This window comes from Oncorhynchus mykiss, chromosome 3, assembly GCF_057628025.1.
Source record: "Oncorhynchus mykiss isolate SJ-2025 chromosome 3, ASM5762802v1, whole genome shotgun sequence".
Classification (NCBI taxonomy): Eukaryota; Metazoa; Chordata; class Actinopteri; order Salmoniformes; family Salmonidae; genus Oncorhynchus; species Oncorhynchus mykiss.
The window spans coordinates 5,240,902-5,265,957 of NC_143024.1; the positions used below are offsets into that span (position 1 = coordinate 5,240,902).

The 25,056-nt window shown below is 40.8% G+C and overlaps 1 protein-coding gene across 1 annotated transcript in view; it reads left to right on the forward strand.

Annotated features, from left to right (window-relative positions):
- Positions 1–25,056, forward strand: part of LOC149984278 (CUB and sushi domain-containing protein 3-like) — a 569,716-nt gene that overhangs the window by 113,435 nt on the left and 431,225 nt on the right. Inside the window, exon 5 of the mRNA XM_090219648.1 lies at positions 15,990–16,197. Within this exon, the coding sequence (XP_090075774.1) occupies positions 15,990–16,197 (208 nt within the window). The remainder of the gene's footprint in view (positions 1–15,989; positions 16,198–25,056) is intronic.

Genomic DNA, 25,056 nt, shown 5'->3' on the forward strand with positions numbered 1-25,056 from the left:
GTAGCCTATAGATATGTAGCCTATAGATATGTAACCTATAGAAATGTAGCCTATAGATATCTAGCCTCTAGATATGTAACCTATAGATATGTAGCCTATAGATATGTAGCCTATAGAAATGTAGCCTATAGATATGTAGCCTATAGATATGTAGCCTATAGATATGTAGCCTATAGATATGTAGCCTATGGATATGTAGCCTATAGATATGTAACCTATAGATATGTAGCCTATAGATATGTAGCCTATAGATATGTAACCTATAGAAATGTAGCCTATAGAAATGTAGCCTATAGATATGTCACCTATAGATGTGTAGCCTATAGAAATGTAGCCTATAGATATGTCACCTATAGATGTGTAGCCTATAGATATGTCGCCTACAGATATGTAGCCTATAGGTATGTAACCTATAGATATGTCGCCTATAGATATGTAACCTATAGATATGTCGCCTATAGATGTGTAGCCTATAGATATGTAGCCTAAATATATGTAGCCTACAGATATGTAGCCTATAGATATGTAACCTATAGATATGTAGCCTATAGATATGTAGCCTATAGATATGTAGCCTATAGATATGTCACCTATAGATATGTCGCCTATAGATGTGTAGCCTATAGATATGTAGCCTATAGATGTGTAGCCTATAGATATGTAGCCTAAATATATGTAGCCTATAGATATGTAACCTATAGATATGTAGCCTATAGATATGTAGCCTATAGATATGTAGCCTATAGATATGTAGCCTAAATATATGTAGCCTATAGATATGTAGCCTAAATATATGTAGCCTATAGATATGTAACCTATAGATGTGTAGCCTATAGATATGTAGCCTATAGATATGTAGCCTATAGATATGTAACCTATAGAAATGTAGCCTATAGATATCTAGCCTCTAGATATGTAACCTATAGATATGTAGCCTATAGATATGTAGCCTATAGAAATGTAGCCTATAGATATGTAGCCTATAGATATGCAGCCTATAGATATGTAGCCTATAGATATGTAACCTATAGAAATGTAGCCTATAGATATCTAGCCTCTAGATATGTAACCTATAGATATGTAGCCTATAGATATGTAGCCTATAGAAATGTAGCCTATAGATATGTAGCCTATAGATATGTAGCCTATAGATATGTAGCCTATAGATATGTAGCCTATGGATATGTAGCCTATAGATATGTAACCTATAGATATGTTGCCTATAGATATGTAGCCTATAGATATGTAGCCTATAGATATGTAACCTATAGAAATGTAGCCTATAGAAATGTAGCCTATAGATATGTCACCTATAGATGTGTAGCCTATAGAAATGTAGCCTATAGATATGTCACCTATAGATGTGTAGCCTATAGATATGTCGCCTACAGATATGTAGCCTATAGATATGTAACCTATAGATATGTCGCCTATAGATATGTAACCTATAGATATGTCGCCTATAGATGTGTAGCCTATAGATATGTAGCCTAAATATATGTAGCCTACAGATATGTAGCCTATAGATATGTAACCTATAGATATGTCGCCTATAGATGTGTAGCCTATAGATATGTAGCCTATAGATGTGTAGCCTATAGATATGTCGCCTATAGATGTGTAGCCTCTAGATATGTAGCCTATATATATGTAGCCTACAGATATGTAGCCTATAGATATGTAACCTATAGATATGTCGCCTATAGATGTGTAGCCTATAGATATGTAGCCTATAGATATGTCGCCTATAGATGTGTAGCCTATAGATATGTAGCCTATAGATATGTAACCTATAGATATGTCGCCTATAGATATGTAACCTATAGATATGTCGCCTATAGATGTGTAGCCTATAGATATGTAGCCTATAGATGTGTAGCCTATAGATATGTAGCCTATAGATATATAGCCTATAGATATGTAGCCTATAGATATGTCACCTATAGATGTGTAGCCTATAGATATGTAACCTATAGATATGTAGTCTATAGATATGTAGCCTAAATATATGTAGCCTATAGATGTGTAGCCTATAGTTTATAGTTATTGTAATAGTTATTGGCTTGGTGGATAAGTAGCCTACTGGTATAAGTAGCCTACTGGTAAGTCTAGTTAGCATTATTATCAGAACATAAGTAGCCTACTGGTAAGTCTAGTTAGCGTTATCATCAGAACATAACTAGCCTACTAGTAAGTCTAGCTAGGGTTGTTATCACAACAGAACTAGCCTACTAGTCAGTCTAGCTAGCATTATTATCACAACAGAACTAGCCTAATAGTAAGTCTAGCTAGTGTTATAACAACAGAACTAGCCTAATAGTAAGTCTAGCTAGTGTTAATTACAGATCAGTTCTGTAATTAAAACAGACAGATACCTGATCCTGGTAATGTAGATCTTGGTAATGTAGATCCTGGTAATGTAGATCAGTTCTGTTAAAACAGACAGATACCTGATCCTGGTAATGTAGATCCTGGTAATGTAGATCAGTTCTGTAATTAAAACAGACAGATACCTGATCCTGGTAATGTAGATCCTGGTAATGTAGATCTGTTCTGTTAAAACAGACAGATACCTTATCCTGGTAATGTAGATCAGTTCTGTAATTAAAACAGACAGATACCTGATCCTGGTAATGTAGATCCTGGTAATGTAGATCTGTTCTGTTAAAACAGACAGATACCTGATCCTGGTAATGTAGATCCTGATAATGTAGATCCGTATATTTTGGCCAGGGTCCATGGGACACTATATAGGGAATACGGTTCCATTTGGGACTCAGACCCTTGATCTTATTAGGGGGTTGGAAGTGTCACCCGCTAATCCATCCCATGCTGCTGTGAATTAACATAAAGGTTCCCGTAGTTTAAGTTCCCCTTGTGGTCTCCAAAATGTAATACTTAAAGTAGGGCCCAATAGAATGGATGCAAATCATCACAGTACTGCTGTTGTCACAGAACGAACCAAGCCTCTTCACACTGTCTGGTGTGTGTGTGTCTGTGTGTGTGTGTGTATGTGTGTGTGTGTGTGTGTGTGTGTGTGTGTGTGTGTGTGTCTGTATGTGCGCGTCCGTGGAGAGTTGTGTTGTCAGTACTGTTGGCAGACAACACTGCATGGCGTCGGCCTGTTTGATGATGCGTTCCCTCGGGTCTTCCATTAGGTTGACAATAATTACAGCAGGTCTGCCTCTTTCTTTCTCTCTCTCTCTCTCTCTCTCTCTCTCTCTCTCTCTCTCTCTCTCTCTCTGTCACTCACTCACTCACTGTGAGTGGTGGCTTGGTTGGGGATTTGGCTGGTAGTCCCGGTCAGCACTTGTTTTTCCCCAGATAAGCAGTTAGGCACCTGCATGGTCCCTCGTGTGCTGAAAAGGGAGGTGGTTTGATTCTACCACTAGTGCTACTAGTTGTGTCCCAAATGCTACGCCATTTCTTCTATGGTGTACGACTTTTAACCAGACCCATAGGGGAATAGGGTGTATTTGGGACGCACTCCTGTTCTACTCTTGGCTCTACTACTAGTACTAGCTCTACTACTACTAGCTCTACTACTACTAGCTCTACTACTACTAGCTCTACTACTACTACTAGCTCTACTACTACTACTAGCTCTACTTCTGCTACTAGCTCGACAACTACTACTAGCTCTACTACTACTACTAGCTCTACTACTACTACTAGCTCTACTACTACTAGCTCTACTACTACTAGCTCTACTACTACTACTAGCTCTACTACTACTACTAGCTCTACTACTACTAGCTCTACTACTACTACTAGCTCTACTACTACTACTAGCTCTACTACTACTAACTCTACTACTACTAGCTCTACTACTACTACTAGCTCTACTACTACTAGCTCTACTACTACTACTACTAGCTCTACTACTACTAGCTCTACTACTACTACTAGCTCTACTACTACTAGCTCTACTACTACTAGCTCTTCTATTACTATTAGCTCTACTACTACTAGCTCTACTACTACTACTAGCTCTACTACTACTACTAGCTCTACTACTACTACTAGCTCTACTACTACTAGCTCTATTACTACTACTAGCTCTACTACTACTAGCTCTACTACTACTAGCTCTACTACTACTACTAGCTCTACAGTACTAGCTCTACTACTACTACTACTAGCTCTACTACTACTAGCTCTACTACTACTAGCTCTACTACTACTAGCTCTTCTACTACTATTAGCTCTACTACTACTACTAGCTCTACTACTGCTACTAGCTCTACTACTACTAGCTCTTCTACTACTATTAGCTCTACTACTACTAGCTCTACTACTACTAGCACTACTAATACTAACTCTACTACTACTAGCTCTACTACTACTGCTAGCTCTACTACTACTACTAGCTCTACTACTACTAGCTCTACTACTACTAGCTCTAATACTACTACTAGCTCTACTACTACTAGCTCTACTACTACTAGCTCTACTACTACCACTAGCTCTACTACTACTACTAGCTCTACTACTACTAGCTCTACTACTACCACTAGCTCTACTACTACTACTAGCTATACTACTACTAGCTCTACTACTACTACTAGCTCTACTACTACTAGCTCTACTACTACTACTAGCTCTACTACTACTAGCTCTACTACTACTACTACTAGCTCTACTACTACTAGCTCTACTACTACTACTAGCTCTACTACTACTAGCTCTACTACTACTAGCTCTTCTATTACTATTAGCTCTACTACTACTAGCTCTACTACTACTACTAGCTCTACTACTACTACTAGCTCTACTACTACTACTAGCTCTACTACTACCAGCTCCATTACTACTACTAGCTCTACTACTACTAGCTCTACTACTTCTAGCTCTACTACTACTACTAGCTCTACTACTACTAGCTCTACTACTACTACTACTAGCTCTACTACTACTAGCTCTACTACTACTAGCTCTTCTACTACTATTAGCTCTACTACTACTACTAGCTCTACTACTGCTACTAGCTCTACTACTACTAGCTCTTCTACTACTAGCTCTACTACTACTACTAGCTCTACTACTACTAGCTCTTCTACTACTATTAGCTCTACTACTACTACTAGCTCTACTACTACTACTAGCTCTACTACTACTACTAGCTCTACTACTACTATTAGCTCTACTACTACTAGCTCTACTACTACTACTAGCTCTACTACTACTAGCTCTTCTACTACTATTAGCTCTACTACTACTACTAGCTCTACTACTGCTACTAGCTCTACTACTACTAGCTCTTCTACTACTATTAGCTCTACTACTACTAGCTCTACTACTACTAGCACTACTAATACTAACTCTACTACTACTAGCTCTACTACTACTACTAGCTCTACTACTACTACTAGCTCTACTACTACTAGCTCTACTACTACCACTAGCTCTACTACTACTATTAGCTATACTACTACTAGCTCTACTACTACTACTAGCTCTACTACTACTAGCTCTTCTACTACTAGCTCTTCTACTACTAGCTCTACTACTACTAGCTCTTCTACTACTATTAGCTCTACTACTACTAGCTCTTCTACTACTACTAGCTCTACTACTACTACTAGCTCTACTACTACTAGCTCTACTACTACTACTAGCACTACTACTACTAGCTGTACTACTACTACTAGCTCTACTACTACTAGCTCTACTACTACTAGCTCTACTACTACTAGCTCTACTACTACTACTAGGGCCTTGGTCAGGGAGGTGACCAAGAACCCAATGGTCACTCTGACAGAGCTTTAGAGTTCCTCTGTGGAGATGGGAGAACCTTCCAGAAGGACAACCATCTCAGCAGCACTCCACCAAACAGGCCTTTATGGTAGAGTGGCCAGAAAGAAGCCACTCCTCATGAAAATGCACATGACAGCCCACTTAGAGTTTGCCAAAAGGCACCTAAAGGACTCTCAGACCATAAGAAACAGGATTCTTTGGTCTGATGAAACCAAGATTGAACTCTTTGGCCTGAATGCCAACCTTGTACCATCCCTACGGTGAAGCATGGTGGTGGCAGCATCATGCTGTGGGGATGTTTTTCAGCGGCAGGACTGGGAGACTAGTCAGGATCAGGGGAAAGATGAACAGAGCAAAGTACAGAGAGATCCTTGATGAAAACCTGTTCCAGAGCACTCAGGACCTCAGACGGGTGAAGGTTCACCTTCCAACAAGACAACGACCCCAAGCATACAGCCAAGACAACACAGGAGTGGCTTCGGGACAAGCCTCTGAATGTCCTTGAGTGGCCCAAACAGAGCATGGACTTGAACCCGATCAAACATCTCTGGAGAGACCTGAAAATAGCTGTGCAGCGACGCTCCCCATCCAACCTGACAGAGCTTGAGAGGATCTGCAGAGAAGAATGGAAGAAACTCCCCAAATACAGGTGTGCCAAGCTTGTAGTGTCATACCCAAGAAGACTGGAGGCTGTAATCGCTGCCAAAGGTGCTTCAACAAAGGGTCTGAATACTTATGTAAATGTGATATTTAATTAAAATATATATATATATGCTAAAATTGATGAAACAGCAGTTTTTGATTTGTCATTATGTGGTTATTGTGATGTCATTATGTAGTATTGTGATGTCATTATGGGTTATTGTGATGTCATTATGTGGTTATTGTGATGTCATTATGTAGTATTGTGATGTCATTATGGGTTATTGTGATGTCATTATGTGGTTATTGTGATGTCATTATGTAGTATTGTGATGTCATTATGGGTTATTGTGATGTCATTATGTAGTATTGTGATGTCATTATGGGTTATTGTGATGTCATTATGTGGTTATTGTGATGTCCTTATGTGGTATTGTGATGTCATTATGTGGTATTGTGATGTCATTATGGGTTATTGTGACGTCATTATGGGTTATTGTGATGTCATTATGTGGTTATTGTGATGTCATTATGTGGTTATTGTGATGTCATTATGTGGTTATTGTGATGTCATTATGGGTTATTGTGATGTCATTATGTGGTTATTGCGATGTCATTATGTGGTTATCGTGTGTAGATTGACAAAGGGGGTGAGAAAACGATGTAATCCATTTTTGAATAAGACTGTAATGTAACAGAAGGTGGGAAAAGCCATGGGGTCTGAACACTGTATGGATAGAATCTCATCCTCCAATCATATTCTTCATTTGAATCTACCCTTAAAATCAATGCACATCCCGTTGACCAATAGTCTGATGCCTAACAGGGAGGGGACTGTTTCATGGTTTTCCTTATGTCTCCGGCTGCCTTGGCAGCTCTGACAGCCCGTGACCAGAGTACATAACTATCAAAGGATTCAGCTTGCAAGGCCCAGTGTCACATCCTAAATGATGTGAAAACTGTGAAAGCCCTGCCAAAGCCCATGAAATTGTCAGAGACTCCAGTCACCCAAGTCATAGACTTTTTTTTTCTCTGCTACCGTACGGCAAGAGGTACCGGAGCCAAGTCTAGGTCCAAAAGGCTCCTTAACAGCTTCAACCCCCCCAAGACATAAGACTGTTGAACAATAAATCAAATGGCCACCCAGACTATTTACATTGACCCCCCCCCCCCCCCCCCCCATTTGTTTTTAACACTGCTGCTACTCGCTGTTTATTATCTATGCGTAGTCACTTCACACTTACATACACGTACAGATTACCTTTTACCTGTACCCCCGCACATTGACTCTGTACTGGTACCCCCTGTATATAGCCTCCACATTGACTCTGTACCGGTACCCCCTGTATATAACCTCCACACTGACTCTGTACCGGTACCCCCTGTATATAGCCTACTCATTGACTCTGTACTGGTACCCCCTGTATATAGCCTCCACATTGACTCTGTACCGGTACCCCCTGTATATAACCTCCACACTGACTCAGTACCGGTACCTCCTGTTAATAGCCTCCACATTGACTCTGTACTGGTACCCCCTGTATATAGCCTCCACATTGACTCTGTACCGTAACACCCTGTATATAGCCTCCACATTGACTCTGTACTGGTACCCCCTGTATATAGCCTACTCATTGACTCTGTACCGGTACCCCCTGTATATAGCCTCCACATTGACTCTGTACCGGTTCCCTTCTGTATATAGCCTCCACATTGACTCTGTACCGGTTCCCTTCTGTATATAGCCTCCACATTGACTCTGTACCGGTACCCCCTGTATATAGCCTCCACATTGACTCTGTACCGTAACACCCTGTATATAGCCTCCACATTGACTCTGTACTGGTACACCCTGTATAGAGCCTCCACATTGACTCTGTACCGGTACCCCCTGTATATAGCCTCCACATTGACTCTGTACTGGTACCCCCTGTATATAGCCTCCACATTGACTCTGTACCGGTACCCTCCTGTATATAGCCTCCACATTGACTCTGTACTGGTACCCCCTGTATATAGCCTCCACATTGACTCTGTACCGGTACACCCTGTATATAGCCTCCACATTGACTCTGTACCGGTACCCCCTGTATATAGCCTCCACATTGACTCTGTACCGGTTCCCTTCTGTATATAGCCTCCACATTGACTCTGTACCGGTACCCCCTGTATATAGCCTCCACATTGACTCTGTACCGGTTCCCTTCTGTATATAGCCTCCACATTGACTCTGTACCGGTACCCCCTGTATATAGCCTCCACATTGACTCTGTACCGGTACACCCTGTATATAGCCTCCACATTGACTCTGTACCGGTACCCCCTGTATATAGCCTCCACATTGACTCTGTACCGGTACACCCTGTATATAGCCTCCACATTGACTCTGTACCGGTACCCCCTGTATATAGCCTCCACATTGACTCTGTACCGTAATACCCTGTATATAGCCTCCCCATTGTCTCTGTACCGGTACACCCTGTATATAGCCTCCACATTGACTCTGTACCGGTACACCCTGTATATAGTCTCCACATTGACTCTGTACCGTAATACCCTGTATATAGCCTCCACATTGACTCTGTACCGGTACACCCTGTATATAGCCTCCACATTGACTCTGTACCGGTACCCCCTGTATATAGCCTCCACATTGACTCTGTACCGTAATACCCTGTATATAGCCTCCACATTGACTCTGTACCGGTACCCCCTGTATATAGCCTCCACATTGACTCTGTACCGTAATACCCTGTATATAGCCTCCACATTGACTCTGTACCGGTACACCCTGTATATAGCCTCGTTATTGTGTTACTTTTTAATATTTTTTTTACTTTAGATTAGTCAGTAAATCTTTTCTTAACTCTTCTTGAACTGCTCTGTTGGTTAAGGGCTTGTCAGTAAAGCATTTTCACGGTGAAGTCTACACTCTGTTGTATTCGGTGCATGTGACAAATAAAGTTTGATTTGATTGGATCATTATAATTCTCTGTGAAAAAGAGAACGTGGTGGTAGCAGCAGATAAGAAATAAGCAATAATCATTTCAAGTATTTTCCTGAGTTACAGTTCATAGAAGGAAATCAGTCAAATTGAAATTCATTAATTTGGCCCCAATCTATGGATTTCACATGACTGGGGAGTGAGGGCATAGGCCCACTCACTTGGGAGCCAGGTCCACCCACTGTGGTTGTCAAGCCCAGCCAATCAGAATGAAATTTTCCCCGCAAAATTGGGCTTATTACAGACAGAAATATTCCTCAGCATCCCCCCTCCCACTCCTCAGATGATCCCACAGGTGTGGAAGCTGGAATGTGGAGGTCCCGGGCTGGGTTTTCACGTGGTCTGCGGTTGTGAGACCGTTTGGATGTACTGCCAAATTCTCTAAAACAACGTTGGTGGAGAAATGAACATTAATTGATCTGGCAACAGCTCTGTTGGACATTTCTGCAGTCAGCATGCCAATTGCACACTCCCTCAAAACGTTAGACATTGTGTTGTGTGACAAAACTGCACATTTTAGAGTGGCCTTTCATTCTCCCCCAGCACAAGGTGCATCTGTGTAATGATCATGCTGCTGTTTAATCAGCTGTCAGGTGGATGGATTTACCTTGACAATTTTGTGCACAATATCTAAGAAAAATACACTTTTTGTGCATATGGACATTTTCTGGGATCTTTTATTTCAAATGATGGGACTAACATTTTACATGTTGCGTCTATATTTTTTGTTCAGTATAGATGGAGGGAGAGAGAGAGAGAGAGAGAGAGAGACATAAACAGAATGAGAGAGAGCTAGAGAGGGAGAGAAATAGAGACGGAGAGAGAAAGAGAGAGAGAGGGAGAGATGTGGTAACAGAGAGTGACATGGTATGCTACATTATTAGCATTCAGCTGGTGTGTGATGTTCTGCACAATGAAAACACACAATTTCACAGCATTAAAGGCTGTGTTCTGGTCAACACTCTATGTTTCTCTCCTGCTAACTTTGGCAATCAGGAGAACCCCAATGATACATTGCAGGTTGTTAGAAGGAGGCTAGGCTACCCTGCCGCACCCCATCTAACCACTAGGCTACCCTGCCGCCTCTACGCTCTAACCACTAGGCTACCCTGCCACCTCTACGCTCTAACCACTAGGCTACCCTGCCGCACCCCCTCTAACCACTAGGCTACCCTGCCACCTCTACACTCTAACCACTAGGCTACCCTGCCGCACCCCCTCTAACCACTAGGCTACCCTGCCACCTCTACACTCTAACCACTAGGCTACCCTGCCGCACCCCCTCTAACCACTAGGCTACCCTGCCACCTCTACACTCTAACCACTAGGCTACCTGACCCCCCCTCTAACCACTAGGCTACCCTGCCACCTCTACACTCTAACCACTAGGCTACCCTGCCACCCCATTACATGGTCCACGGAAGAGAAATTAACTCCCATTGGTGGAGACAGTTCTGTTGAGCTGTGATAGACTCACAGGGTCACCCCCTGGGGGGGGGGGGAGAGAATCAGCAATACAATGTAAAGTAATATGTGATCATTTTGACATCAAACATACATTTAGATATTATCTTATGTGATAACACTGCAAATATGGAAACAGGCCTTCACACTGTGTTTCCCCAAAGCAAGCGATGATGATGATGATGATGGTGGTGATATTGATATTGAGATGATGATGATGATGGTGGTGATCATGATGATGATGATGATGATGACGATGATGATGACGACGATGATGATGATGATGATGGTGATGATATTGATATTGATGATGATGATGATGGTGATGATGATGATGATGATGATGATGATGATGATGATGATGATATTGATGATGATGATGATGATGATAATGATGATGATGATGATGATGATGATATTGATGATGATGATATTGATATTGATGATGATGGTGATGGTGAGGATGATGATGATGTGGATAACCCCAGCATACGGGAATAATTTGGTGAAGAGTACAATACTGATGTAGAAGCTATCCAAACCAACTGCCAGGCAACAGAGCTTACAGTGATTTGCCCCCCGTTCATTACAACTGGTGATTAAGAGATGGACTAAAGGACACACTAAACAAATCCTAAACAGTGTGATGGCTGAGGAAACTCAACTTTACAGCTTTACTACATACTACCTGTGGTCTGAAAGAAGCATTTTGAAGCTGAGTTCGGAGTCAAATCAAATCAAAACAACATTTTTATTTGGTCACATACACGTGGTTTAGCAGATGTTAATGCGAGTGTAGCGAAATGCTTGTGCTTCTAGTTCCGACAACGCAGTAATAACCAACGAGTAATCTAACCTAACAATTCCACAGCTACTTTCTTATACACACAAGTGTAAAGGGATAAAGAATATGTACATAAAGAATGAGTGAATGGTAGTATGGTATTATCCCTGCTGCTGTGTCTACCAGATGGAGTTCCATCCTCCGGCTTGTTAAAACCGTCACCGATCTGAATCAACAAAGCCTCAATAGTCTACTTGAAGCCCAAGGACACAAGGAGCTCTGTTTATCACCAAGAGAATGGAGACAGCTATTGGAGTTAGTGGACATTTTTTGGACCCCGTTTTGTCTAGGCCACTGACCTTACTCAGGAGGAGAAAGCTGTGACACTCAGTGCTGCCCTTCCTTGTGCGCTGTCACTCAATTTCCATCTGCCAAGTATTCCCGAGCACAAGCTCCTCACCTTTTTAGTCTAGTAAAAGCACTATAGCAGTCACTCAAACACCAGATTACAGGGGGGGGGGTTGTTTGTGAATGTTAGAATGGAGTACTCGGATGAACAGGCAACAAAAGCTTCCATTTTGGTGACAATGTAATACATAATGAGGTGCGCTGCTGGATCCATCTGTCTGCCTGTTCTGACTTGATCGTGATGTCCTCATGAAGCCACGTGAAGATAAAGCTGAATTGAAGGAGAGTCTGATTGGTGGGGTACGATACGTTGCAACAATGCAATATTTTCTATGTCACTTGCAATTCAAAATAATAATGATTTGGTTTTTTTGTCATGTGTAATGTTTACTGTTATATTCTGGATTATATACATTATTTTATAGATTTCTTTATTTTTTTTCTCCAGACCGTGTTTTGTCTGAGGCGCCGGAAAAGTCACCGTTACGCAGAGCAGTAGCGGAGAGGAAGAACACCTGGAGAAACCTCCAGAACGTTCTCTGACTACAGCAGCAAGAAGAAAAAAAAAGAGACATGAAGTCATCTTCAGAGCAGAGATTCTACACTACATTGAAGTATCTTCTGATGGAAATGAAGTTGATTTGCTTGGACTTTTATTTTGTATTTTTTTTTGGGGGGGGGGGGGGGGGGGGGGGGGGGGTCCATGCAAAATACTTTTCAAGGCTCAAGCAGGTAGCAATGACAGTGTTGGCTGTGCCTGCCATCAGCACCCCCAGTGGGGAGAGTGTTTAGTCATGGAGGCCTCGTCATGTGCCCTCATCGTGCCGGGCTCAGTGCAGGAACGCTGACAAACTTGATCTTTCTGAAATGCCACCTGTCCGCAACATGCATGTTCTCTGTCTAAAGGGGGCCACAACAGGATGTCATTTACTACTTGTTACAGGAGATTATATTTCTGTTAAAGTGTCCAGGTCAGGAAGTATATTTTACGGATAAAAGGTTTGATATTTATAGGACACTTTAGTAGTGCAGTTATTGAATAGTTGTCAGTCATTTTGGTTTACATTCATGCTTCTCATTTATCTTCCCTCACCTACAGATTTTCTGTTTGTGTGATTGAATGAAGTGAAATATAGACAATGTCTGCGACAAAATACCATGCCAATACCATGCCCTTTAAAAGACTTGAGACTTGACTTGGACTTGGCCCTAAAAGACTTGAGACTTGACTTAGAATTGGCCCTAAAATACTTGACTTGGACTCTACCTCAAAGACTTGTGAACATCTCTGGTGGTACGTTATAGAGGCCTCATCATCATAGTGTGGCTCAGATGCTGTGTTCTTCAAGCGCCCGCTCGCTTATTGAGGCCAAGAACATAAAGATGACATTCCAATATAGTAGAATATCACTTAGAACGCGTGGCCAACACCGGAACCCATTCTATGTGGCATGTTAATGTAGAATCTAGATATTGGAACAGAATGGTTTTGGAATCTGTTGTGGTTATCTGAGTCTTCTGACGAACCAAAGGTTTTCTGAACCCCTCAGACCAGAAGGAGAAGAGCAGACAGGGGGCTTGGAACACAGCCAATTGATCCTGTAAATCCGGATACCTTGGACTCTTATCCATGCTGTCATATCCATACTAGCTAGCATACAACTTGGAATACATATAGCCAAATACATGGCTTCATTCTTAGTATTATTCCAGTCTACATATTGGAACAGAGCCAACAGATTAGTTGATATTAAACATACAGTGGGGCAAAAAAGTATTTAGTCAGCCACCAATTGTGCAAGTTCTCCCACTTAAAAAGATGAGAGAGGCTTGTAATTTTCATCATAGGTACACTTCAACTGTGACAGAAAAAATGAGAGAAAAAAATCCAGAAAATCACATTGTAGGATTTTGAATGAATTTATTTGCAAATTATGGTGGAAAATAAGTATATATAGTATAACTACAGTGCCTTGCGAAAGTATTCGGCCCCCTTGAACTTTGCGACCTTTTGCCACATTTCAGGCTTCAAACATAAAGATATAAACTGTATTTTTTTGTGAAGAATCAACAACAAGTGGGACACAATCATGAAGTGGAACGACATTTATTGGATATTCCAAACTTTTTTAACAAATCAAAAACTGAAAAATTGGGCGTGCAAAATTATTCAGCCCCTTTACTTTCAGTGCAGCAAACTCTCTCCAGAAGTTCAGTGAGGATCTCTGAATGATCCAATGTTGACCTAAATGACTAATGATGATAAATACAATCCACCTGTGTGTAATCAAGTCTCCGTATAAATGCACCTGCACTGTGATAGTCTCAGAGGTCCGTTAAAAGCTCAGAGAGCATCATGTAGAACAAGGAACACACCACGCAGGTCCGAGATACTGTTGTGAAGAAGTTTAAAGCCGGATTTGGATACAAAAAGATTTCCCAAGCTTTAAACATCCCAAGGCCTTTATGGAAGAGTGGCAAGAAGAAAGCCATTTCTTAAAGATATCCATAAAAAGTGTTTGCCACAAGCCACCTGGGAGACACACCAAACATGTGGAAGAAGGTGCTCTGGTCAGATGAAACCAAAATTGAACTTTTTGGCAACAATGCAAAACGTTATGTTTGGCGTAAAAGCAACACAGCTCATCACCCTGAACACACCATCCCCACTGTCAAACATGGTGGTGGCAGCATCATGGTTTGGGCCTGCTTTTCTTCAGCAGGGACAGGGACAGGGAAGATGGTTAAAATTGATGGGAAGATGGATGGAGCCAAATACAGGACCATTCTGGAAGAAAACCTGATGGAGTATGCAAAAGACCTGAGACTGGGACGGAGATTTGTCTTCCAACAAGACAATGATCCAAAACATAAAGCAAAATCTACAATGGAATGGTTCAAAAATAAACATATCCAGGTGTTAGAATGGCCAAGTCAAAGTCCAGACCTGAATCCAATCGAGAATCTGTAGAAAGAACTGAAAACTGCTGTTCACAAATGCTCTCCATCCAACCTCACTGAGCTCGAGCTGTTTTGCAAAGAGGAATGGGAAAAAATGTCAGTCTCTCGATGTGCAAAACTGATAGAGACATACCCCAAGCGACTTACAGCTGTAATCGCAGCAAAAGGTGGCGCTACAAAGTATTAACTTAAGGGGGCTGAATAATTTTGCACGCCCAATTTTTCAGTTTTTGATTTGTTAAAAAAGTTTGAAATATCCAATAAATGTCGTTCCACTTCATGATTGTGTCCCACTTGTTGTTGATTCTTCACAAAAAAATAGTTTTATATCTTTATGTTTGAAGCCTGAAATGTGGCAAAAGGTCGCAAAGTTCAAGGGGGCCGAATACTTTCGCAAGGCACTGTATATACAGTAGTATTTGGTCAGCCACTTTTTTGCCCCACTGTATGTGTTCTTCTGTTTGTCTGACAGCTGAGCATCGGCTCGAGGTACTTCAGTAAACACACTTGAAAGTACTAATTAAGTAGTGTTTTTGGTGTATCTGTACTTTACCATTTATATTTTTGACAACTTTTACTTCACTACATTATTAATAAAGAGAATAATACATACATACATTATCCACCCAAAAAGTACTCATTACATTTCGAATGCTTAGCAGAATAGGAAAATGGTCCTGGTCACACACTTATCAAGAGAACATCCCTGGTCATCTCTATTGCCTCACATCTTACAGAGTTTTTACTAAACACACATGCTTTGTTTGTAAATGATGTCTGAGTGTTGGAGTGTTTCCCCCTTGCTCTCTGTAAAACATTTCAATTGTGCCGTCTGGTTTTGCTTAATATAATATAAGCACTTTTTAAATTATTTATTCATACTTTTACTTTAGATACTTAAGTGACTTTCACTTTTTTTACTTGAGTCATTTTCTAAGCTATTTTACTTTACCCCCCCCCCCCCCACAGCTGAGAACACGTGTGGCGGTACGTTGAGAGGGTCCAGTGGGATCATCTCCAGCCCTGAATACCTCAGTGACCTGTCCAACGCTGGGGAATGTAAGTGGACGGTGCTGGCTGACCCCGGAGACACCATCTCACTGGTGTTCACTGACTTCCAGATAGAGGACAAGCACGGCTCTCTGGAGATAGAAGGATCAGAGCCGCCCAGTATCTGGTGAGTGGATTTGTTTATGTTTTTTTATTATTTAATAACACTTTAAACTAAAGCCAACTGATGTAATAATAATAATTATAATTAGGTGAGTTTTTATCTTTCTCCTGTTTCACACATATATACAAGTGTGTTTTATACTCGTGAAAAAGGAAATGTGATTTTTTTGTTCTTGTTGCATATTCCAATTCAACCGGTGAGACACCCTCGGAGAGTTGGGGTCACGGTCAGGGGGTCTGCCGTTGTCAACGGCTACCCTGGAGAAATGTAGGGTTAAGTGCCTTGCTCAAGGGCACGTCGACAGATCTCTTCACTTTGGTTATACCTATAATGTGTTTTTTGAGAAACACAACTGTCTGGAGGTAGAAATATCACAGTCACACAGTGTTATTACTTGACCCTGCTGGTCATCTATGAACATTTGAACATCTTGGCCATGTTCTGTTATAATCTCCACAGCCAGAAGAGGACTGGCCACCCCTCAGAGCCTGGTTCCTCTCTAGGTTTCTTCCTAGGTTTTGGCCTTTCTAGGTAGTTTTTCCTAGCCATCGTGCTTCTACACCTGCATTGTTTGCTGTTTCGGGGTTTTAGGCTGGGTTTCTGTACAGCACTTTGAGATATCAGCTGATGTACGAAGGGCTTTATAAATAAATTTGAATTTGATTGAGAGTATCTGGTGAGTCAGGATTCCTGAATATCTGCAGTACCAGTCAAACGTTTGGACACACCTACTCATTCCAGGGTTGTTCTTTCTTTTTACTATTTTCTACATTGTAGAATAATAGTGAAGACATCAAAACTATGAAATAACACATATGGAATCATGTAATAACCAACACATTTTTGTTGTTGTATATTTGAGATTCTTAAAAGCAGCCACCGTTTGCCTTGATGACAGTTTTGCACACTCTTGGCATTCTCTCTGAGAAATACAGGTTCACTCTATCCAATCAGAACAACAGGATCAACGTAAAGCCCGCCTTTCTCTTAACCGACAGCCAGTTGAGTTATATGGACCACGTAGAACCTCGGACACGACTGACATGAGAAAGATCCTGGCAACACAACGTTTTTATTTTTCTTCTTAAGATCACGGAAAATTACAACAACAAAACATAACTCTGATCATAAATCGGATTCAGATAATTGTCCGTATTCGTAACGATACTGATTTTGTCCGACTACTAGGCACACCCCACTACAGACGTTTTTGTGAGAAGACCGTATTTTCGGGATGTCTCCTGGTCTGACAAACAGCGCTGGTAGCTTTGCAACTTTCCACCCCAGATGCGGAAGGGCGACATAGGAGGATGTTGTGGATTTAGAAACAGCCCATGCAAACAAACAAATATCTCTAGTTTTAACAGATATCTCTAGTTTTAACAGATATCTCTAGTTTTAACAGATATCTCTAGTTTAAACAGATATCTCTAGTTTTAAACAGATGTCTCTAGTTTAAACAGATATCTCTAGTTTTAAACAGATATCTCTAGTTTTAACAGATATCTCTAGTTTAAACAGATATCTCTAGTTTTAACAGATATCTCTAGTTTAAACAGATATCTCTAGTTTTAAACAGATATCTCTAGTTTTAACAGATATCTCTAGTTTAAACAGATATCTCTAGTTTTAACAGATATCTCTAGTTGTAACAGATATCTCTAGTTTAAACAGATATCTCTAGTTTAAACAGATATCTCTAGTTTTTAACAGATATCTCTAGTTTTAACAGATATCTCTAGTTTTAACAGATATCTCTAGTTTTAAACAGATATCTCTAGTTTTAACAGATATCTCTAGTTTAAACAGATATCTCTAGTTTTAAACAGATATCTCTAGTGTAAACAGATGTCTCTAGTTTTAAACAGATATCTCTAGTTTTAACAGATATCTCTAGTTTTAACAGATATCTCTAGTTTTAAACAGATGTCTCTAGTTTTAACAGATATCTCTAGTTTTAAACAGATATCTCTAGTTTTAACAGATATCTCTAGTTTTAACAGATATCTCTAGTTTTAACAGATATCTCTAGTTTTAACAGATATCTCTAGTTTTAACAGATATCTCTAGTTTTAACAGATCAGATATCTCTAGTTTTAACCGATATCTCTAGTTTTAACAGATATCTATAGTTTAAACAGATATCTCTAGTTTTAAACAGATATCTCTACTTTTAACAGATATCTCTAGTTTTAAACAGATATCTCTAGTTTTAACAGATATCTCTAGTTTAAACAGATATCTCTAGTTTTAAACAGATATCTCTAGTTTTAAACAGACATCTCTAGTTTTAACAGATATCTCTAGTTTAAACAGATATCTCTAGTTTTAACAGATATCTCTAGTTTTAACAGATATCTCTAGTTTTAAACAGATATCTCTAGTTTTAACAGATATCTCTAGTTTTAACAGATATCTCTAGTTTAAACAGATATCTCTAGTTTTAAACAGATATCTCTAGTTTTAACAGATATCTCTAGTTTAAACAGATATCTCTAGTTTTAACAGATATCTCTAGTTTTAACAGATGTCTCTAGTTTTAACAGATGTCTCTAGTTTAAACAGATATCTCTAGTTTAAACAGATATCTCTAGTTTTAACAGATATCTCTAGTTTTAACAGATATCTCAAGTTTTAACAGATATCTCTAGTTTTAAACAGATATCTCTAGTTTTAACAGATATCTCTAGTTTTAACAGATATCTCTAGTTTTAACAGATATCTCTAGTTTTAACAGATATCTCTAGTTTTAAACAGATATCTCTAGTTTTAACAGATATCTCTAGTTTTAACAGATATCTCTAGTTTAAACAGATATCTCTAGTTTTAAACAGATATCTCTAGTTTTAACAGATATCTCTAGTTTAAACAGATATCTCTAGTTTTAACAGATATCTCTAGTTTTAACAGATGTCTCTAGTTTTAACAGATGTCTCTAGTTTAAACAGATATCTCTAGTTTAAACAGATATCTCTAGTTTTAACAGATATCTCTAGTTTTAACAGATATCTCAAGTTTTAACAGATATCTCTAGTTTTAAACAGATATCTCTAGTTTTAACAGATATCTCTAGTTTTAACAGATATCTCTAGTTTTAACAGATATCTCTAGTTTTAACAGATGTCTCTAGTTTTAACAGATATCTCTAGTTTTAACAGATATCTCTAGTTTTAACAGATATCTCTAGTTTAAACAGATGTCTCTAGTTTTAACAGATATCTCTAGTTTTAACAGATATCTCTAGTTTTAACAGATATCTCTAGTTTTAACAGATATCTCTAGTTTTAACAGATATCTCTAGTTTTAACAGATATCTCTAGTTTTAACAGATGTCTCTAGTTTTAACAGATATCTCTAGTTTTAACAGATATCTCTAGTTTTAACAGATATCTCTAGTTTTAACAGATGTCTCTAGTTTTAACAGATGTCTCTAGTTTTAACAGATATCTCTAGTTTTAACAGATATCTCACTTAAACTGATGGATTTTAATGGAGATTTTTTATTATGTCACTTAGATTGATGCACCGGTGCGTCAATAGACTCTAAGGGTATAATTGTATGAGTCCCTTTCCTATGGTACTGCAGCCAATGCACCAATGTACCAATGTACCAATGTACCATCTACAGTTTACAGTCCCTTTTCCAGTTGCACAGGTAACTCTCAGCATTTACTGCCCAGCCCCCCTAGACCTTTCCACTCTAAGTTATTACCTACCCAATCCCCAAGCCCTAGACCTTTCCTCTCTAAGTTATAACCCTACCCAGTCCCCAAGCCCTAGACCTTTCCTCTCTAAATTATTGCCTATCCAGCCCCCAAGCTCTTTAATCTCTAAGTGATTGCCTATCCAGCCCCCAAGCCCTAGACCTTTCCTCTCTAAGTTATTACCTATCCAGTCCCCAAGCCCTAGACCTTTGCTCTCTAAGTTATAACCCTACCCAGTCCCCAAGCCCTAGACCTTTCCTCTCTAAGTTATTACCTATCCAGTCCCCAAGCCCTAGACCTTTGCTCTCTAAGTTATAACCCTACCCAGTCCCCAAGCCCTAGACCTTTCCTCTCTAAGTTATTACCTACCCAGTCCCCAAGCCTGTTCCTCTCTAAGTTATAACCTTACCCAGCCCCCAAGCCCTACACCTTTCCTCTCTAAGTTATAACCTACCCAGTCCCCAAGCCCTAGACCTTTCCTCTCTAAGTTATAACCTACCCAGTCCCCAAGCTCTAGACCTTTCCTCTCTAAGCTATAACCTACCCAGTCCCCAAGCCCTAGACCTTTCCTCTCTAAGTTATTACCTACCCAGTCCCCAGTCCCCAAGCCCTAGACCTTTCCTCTCTAAGTTATTACCTACCCAGTCCCCAAGCCCTAGACCTTTGCTCTCTAAGTTATTACCCTAACCAGTCCCCAAGCCCTAGACCTTTCCTCTCTAAGTTATAACCCTACCCAGTCTCCAAGCCCTAGATGTTTCCTCTCTATGTTATAACACTACCCAGTCCCCAAGCCCTAGACCTTTCCTCTCTAAGTTATTACCTACCCAGTCCCCAACCCCTAGACCTTTCCTCTCTAAGTTATTGCCTACACAGTCCCCAAGCCCTAGACCTTGAAGAGTTCAGTGTGCAGCCAGGAATGCAGACATTTCAGAGTGGCTCAGTAATTCCCTATCTAGTGCGCTACTTTTGACCAAGGCTCCCTGTAAAGGGGTTAAAGTGCCAGTTGGGACGCGACCGTTGAGTGTCTCAGTAACCTAATGCTTTTTTTTTCATTCTTCCTACAATATTTGTGTCATTTAGATTTCAGTAAAAATGGCTCAGTGTGCAGAAAAGGTCACGTTATGTGAAATCAATTACCTTCTAAACTCCCAGAGGAACACCCTATTTCTTCCACTGACAGGATGGATTAGAAAAGCTCTTAGTATTTCTGAATTCACAAAGTCATTTTCTCTGACTGTACAGATCGAGGGAAATGTTGTACACATGTGACTCAACACCTGGATTCGGTCTTATGTGGTAACATTTTAATTATTATTATTAATTTTTTTACATTGGATAAAAGTAGAGACTGAGAGCTACAAAATGGTGTATCATACACTACAGTTGAGGAACAATGGGAAAGTAATTCTGCTCTGAAAGTTGATAAACTTGTAAACTCACGTTGGAGAAAAGGGTCTTTGAATGTTTTGGTACCTAATAGAGAGCTATCCTTTGTCTACACCCATTCAGCGTTGTTCACGCCCTCTTAAGCCTTTAGCCCCACCCATTCAGCATTGTTCACGCCCTCTTAAGCCTTTAGCCCCACCCATGTAACATTGTTCACGCCCTCTTAAGCCTTTAGCCCCACCCACTCAGCATTGTTCACGCCCTCTTAAGCCTTTAGCCCCACCCATCTCTTTAAGGATTCACATGAGGTCATGTGATAAAGATTTAAAGTGGTAGTAGCCTACAATGAGGAAAAATTCCAGGTCGACAGAAAGTGTCCAAATAAAAATAGGTTATAAATATTAGATGATGCTTACCCAGATACACTTGTCTAAATTGATGGGTCATGTGGAATAAATGCTATAACCCCGAGCCACATCCAGTGGTGGAAAAAATAATACATTGTCATACTTGAGTAAAAGTATAATTCATTTAAATTCCTTATATTAAACCAGACGGCACAACAACAAAAAAAAAAAATATTGACAGATAGCCTGGGGCACAATGTACTTAAATATCAAAAGTAAAAATAAACAATTTCAACTTCCTGATATTAAGCAAATCAGACCGCATAATTGATTATTTTATTTTATTGATGGGTAGCCAGGGGCAACACTCCGACATCATTTACAAACAAAGCATTTGTGTTTAGTGAGTCCTCCAGATCAGAGGCAGTAGAGTATGACCAGGGATGTTCTCTGTTTAGTGAGTCCTCCAGATCAGAGGCAGTAGAGATGACCAGGGATGTTCTCTGTTTAGTGAGTCCTCCAGATCAGAGGCAGTAGGGAGGACCAGGGATGTTCTCTGTTTAGTGAGTCCTCCAGATCAGAGGCAGTAGGGATGACCAGGGATGTTCTGTTTAGTGAGTCCTCCAGGTCAGAGGCAGTAGGGACGACCAGCGATGTTCTCTGTTTAGTGAGTCCTCCAGATCAGAGGCAGTAGGGATGACCAGGGATGTTCTCTGTTTAGTGAGTCCTCCAGATCAGAGGCAGTAAGGATGGACCAGGGATGTTCTCTGTTTAGTGAGTCCTCCAGATCAGAGACAATAGGGATGACCAGGGATGTTCTCTGTTTAGTGAGTCCTCCAGATCAGAGACAGTAGAGATGACCAGGGATGTTCTCTGTTTAGTGAGTCCTCCAGATCAGAGACAGTAGGGATGACCAGGGATGTTCTCTGTTTAGTGAGTCCTCCAGATCAGAGGCAGTAGGGATGACCAGGGATGTTCTGTTTAGTGAGTCCTCCAGATCAGAGGCAGTAGGGATGGACCAGGGATGGTCTCTGTTTAGTGAGTCCTCCAGATCAGAGGCAGTATGGATGACCAGTGATGTTCTCTGTTTATTGAGTCCTCCAGATCAGAGGCAGTAGGGATGACCAGGGATGTTCTCTGTTTAGTGAGTCCTCCAGATCAGAGACATTAGGGATGACCAGGGATGTTCTCTGTTTAGTGAGTCCTCCAGATCAGAGACAGTAGGGATGACCAGGGATGTTTTGTTTTTAGTGAGTCCTCCAGATCAGAGGCAGTAGGGACGACCAGGGATGTTCTCTGTTTAGTGAATCCTCCAGATCAGAGGCAGTAGGGATGACCAGGGATGTTCTCTGTTTAGTGAGTCCTCCAGATCAGAGACAGTAGGGATGACCAGGGATGTTCTCTGTTTATTGAGTCCTCCAGATCAGAGGCAGTAGGGATGACCAGGGATGTTCTCTGTTTAGTGAGTCCTCCAGATCAGAGACAGTAGGGATGACCAGGGATGTTTTGTTTTTAGTGAGTCCTCCAGATCAGAGGCAGTAGGGACGACCAGGGATGTTCTCTGTTTAGTGAATCCTCCAGATCAGAGGCAGTAGGGATGACCAGGGATGTTCTCTGTTTAGTGAGTCCTCCAGATCAGAGACAGTAGGGATGGACCAGGGATTTTCTCCGTTTAGTGAGTCCTCCAGATCAGAGACAGTAGGGTTGACCAGGGATGTTCTCTGTTTAGTGAATCCTCCAGATCAGAGGCAGTAGGGATGACCAGGGATGTTCTCTGTTTAGTAAGTCCTCCAGATCAGAGACAGTAGGGATGACCAGGGATGTTCTCTGTTTAGTGAGTCCTCCAGATCAGAGACAGTAGGGATGGACCAGGGATTTTCTCCGTTTAGTGAGTCCTCCAGATCAGAGACAGTAGGGTTGACCAGGGATGTTCTCTGTTTAGGGAGTCCTCCAGATCAGAGGCAGTAGGGATGACCAAGGATGTTCTCTGTTTAGTGAGTCCTCCAGATCAGAGGCAGTAGGGATGACCAGGGAGTGACCACACTCTTGATAAGTGATTGAATTAGACAATTTTCCTGGTCAAAATGTAACGTGATACTTTTGCGTTTTAAAGAAAATGTCTGGAGTAAAAAGTACATTACTTTCTTTACGAATGTAGTGAGGTAAAAGATGTCAAAAATATGAATAGTAAAGTAATGTACAAATAACAACAACAAAAAACGACTTAAGTAGTACTTTAAAGTATTTTACACCACTGCCCAAAAGCTTTCACACCGGTACATTAACATACTTGATATACTGTTACACACACACTTATCACAAAGTATTCCATACGTAAGTTAATTAAAAGGCCATGCAGTTGAAACCTCAGGGAGGTGCACGTGTGCAGTACAGAAACAGATGCATGCACCATATATTTAAGTGGTGGACACTTGATAAGGTCACATGATATTGTTGTGGTATGTCAAGAGGCGACATTGCAAAGAAAAAGCCATATCTCAGACTGGCCTATAAATATAAAAGATTAAGACGGGCAAAAGAACACAGACACTGGACAGAAGAACTCTGCCTAGAAGGCCAGCATCCCGGAGTCGCCTCTTCACTGTTGACGTTGAGACTGGACAGAGGAACTCTGCCTAGAAGGCCAGCATCCCAATGTCGCTTCTTCACTGTTGACCTTGAGACTGGACAGAGGAACTCTGCCTAGAAGGCCAGCATCCCGCAGTCGCCTCTTCACTGTTGACGTTGACACTGGACAGAGGAACTCTGCATAGAAGGCCAGCAACCCAATGTCGCCTCTTCACTCTTGACGTTGAGACTGGGCAGAGGAACTCTGCATAGAAGGCCAGCATCCCAATGTCGCCTCTTCACTGTTGACCTTGAGACTGGACAGAGGAACTCTGCCTAGAAGGCCAGCATCCCAATGTCGCCTCTTCACTGTTGACATTGAGACTGGACAGAGGAACTCTGCCTAGAAGGTCCAGCATCCTGGAGTCGCCTCTTCACTGTTGACGTTAAGACTGATGTTTTGAAGGGTACTATTTAATGAAGCTGCCATTTGAGGACTTGTGAGGCGTCTGTTTCTCAAAGTAGACACGCTAATGTACTTGTCCTCTTGCTCAGTTGTGCACTGGGGCCTCCCACTCCTCTTTCTATTCTGGGTAGAGACAGTTTGCGCTGTTCTGTGAAGGGAGTAGTACACAGCGTTGTACGAGATCTTCAGTTTCTTGGCAATTTCTCGCATGGAATAGACTTCATTTCTCAGAACACGAATAGACTAACGAGTTTCAGAAGAAAGTTATTTGTTTTTGGACATTTTGAGCCTGTAATCGAACCCACAAATTCTGATGCTCCAGATACTCAACTAGTCTAAAGAGGGACGGTTTCATTGCTTTTTTAATCAGCAAAACTTTACGGAAAAAGCA